General features: G+C 56.5%; 1 protein-coding gene across 1 annotated transcript in view; it reads right to left on the reverse strand.

The window, feature by feature from the left end:
* The window catches only part of NOC2L (NOC2 like nucleolar associated transcriptional repressor), a gene marked incomplete at its 5' end in the record, with an annotated part of 29622 nt that overhangs the window by 5663 nt on the left and 22089 nt on the right, over positions 1-1870 (reverse strand). Inside the window, one exon of the mRNA XM_017743969.1 lies at positions 529-642. Within this exon, the coding sequence (XP_017599458.1) occupies positions 529-642 (114 nt within the window). The remainder of the gene's footprint in view (positions 1-528; positions 643-1870) is intronic.

Raw genomic sequence — 1870 nt, forward strand, 5'->3', positions numbered from 1 at the left:
AGAGCAAACCCCAAGCCTGCCGTCCTGTCCGGAGAGCAAACCCCAAAGCTGCCCCTCTGTGCTGAGAGCTGCTCCAGCAGCAGGACAATCAATGTCCCATCCCAGCAGCAGGGGGTTCGGGGCAGGAGCTCGGCCCCGCTCTGTGCTGTCCCCCAGCCCCTGTCCCCATTCCCCGGCTGCACAGGCCCCGTGCTTTGTGCACTCTCTGCTGTCTGTGCCCTCTGCAGGGCTGCCCTGGGCAATCCCAGCCCCTCCCCGAGCCCTGGGCCCTGCTCCTGGGGATGCACTGTTTCATTGCTGCCCTGCCCCGCTGCAGACCCCAGCCAGCTCTGTTCCTGTGCCTGGCCACCCTCACTGCGTGAGCAGTTCTCCCTCAGACTCCTGATGCAGCTCCCAGAGTGGCCAAGGAGCATTTCTTGGGGCTGGAGATGTGGGAAACGATAGCCTGGGCATTTATGTCCAGACAGAAAGTCCCAACACCATCCTGGGTGTCACACGATGCCCAGAAATCCAGGGTTTGGTACTCACTCCTTCCTTGCCACTGATTTCCAGCTGGATCTCCTTCTCCCTCAGCTTCTTCCACTGGGTGTAGTATTTGGTCAGGGGTGTCCCCTCCTCCTTCACCTGCTTCTCCCACTGCTCCTGGGGAGAGAGGGGCACACATTTAAAGGTTTTCCAAGCAGTTTTCCAATAGGAGGCACAAGGTGAAGATCCTTCCCCAAACCACATTTTCCCAGCTCCTGGGCAGCAATTGGCAGCCACACTGGAGAAGGACTCAGTGGATTTAAGCAGCTGCTGAGGCAGGAGTGGTGGGACTCAGAGCTCTCCTCAGGCCAGGCAACGCCTGGGCCCTGCAGGGAGAACAGAGGGAGCCAAAAGCTGAAGTGGAGAGTTGGGAACTGCAATCCTGGGGTGCCAAAGGCACCGAGGGACAGCACAAAGCCCCCACAAAGGAGCACCTCTGGGGGTTTATGGGATGCTTCAGCTCATGGCAGACCCCCAAATTATCTCAGCATGGTGGCCTGAAATGGGAGTTCCCAAATTCCAATTTCTGCCTGCTGGAAGAGGTGTTGAGTCTCAGAGCTGCTGGGAACCCACAAGGGGCTCTCCCAAAATGAGCTCAGTGCCCTCTGGGACCCGCTGTTACTATCCCAGCCCTGAGTTCCCTTCTGCTCCAGCTGCAGGGAGAAGACAACACAGGAGTCAAGGCAGATGATGCTGTAAGGGAAAAAAAACACTTCAAATGACAGCTGAAGGCAGGAACCAGAAAGGGACAGATCAGGGGATCCAGCAGGACAAAAATCTGTCCCCTGCCCCTCCAGTGGAGGCTTCTGATCACCTGCTGAGCCCTTGGTTTCAGTTCAGGCAGAGCTCCCTTGAGCACTTCCAGGCCCTGAGAACCACCCAGAGCTGTCTGAGTGCCTTTCTCCTGTCCTGCAGCCAAGTGTTTATTTTTGAAACAAACACTGCTGCAGGGTCTTGGACTGGGCCCAGCCTGGGGAGAGCAGAGTGAGGGAGTGCAGAGCCCATTTCTGCTGCCCAGGCAGAGGGAACGAGGAGGTGCAAACGCTCTAAATGGGGGGAAGCAAATTAGGTGGTCAAAAACCCTTTTACCCTTCAATCTTTTGGCATCCCAGGGCTGAAAGGGGGCAGTGGGATGCCAGATTAAACTTAATTCTCCACCTGCAAACATCCCTTTAGCTAAAAACTCCCTCCCAGAGCTGTACCTGTTTCCCTGCATCACCACAGAGCCCAGAAAGCTTTGCATGAGCCCACAAAACACAGCAGCAGCTCAGATATTCTTCAGCAGATCTCAACTCAGGTGCTCCTGGGGAGCTGAGCCCCAAAAGGAGGCAGCTCCCAAATTCCT

Source organism: Corvus brachyrhynchos, unplaced genomic scaffold (genome assembly GCF_000691975.1).
Source record: "Corvus brachyrhynchos isolate BGI_N302 unplaced genomic scaffold, ASM69197v1 scaffold68, whole genome shotgun sequence".
Classification (NCBI taxonomy): Eukaryota; Metazoa; Chordata; class Aves; order Passeriformes; family Corvidae; genus Corvus; species Corvus brachyrhynchos.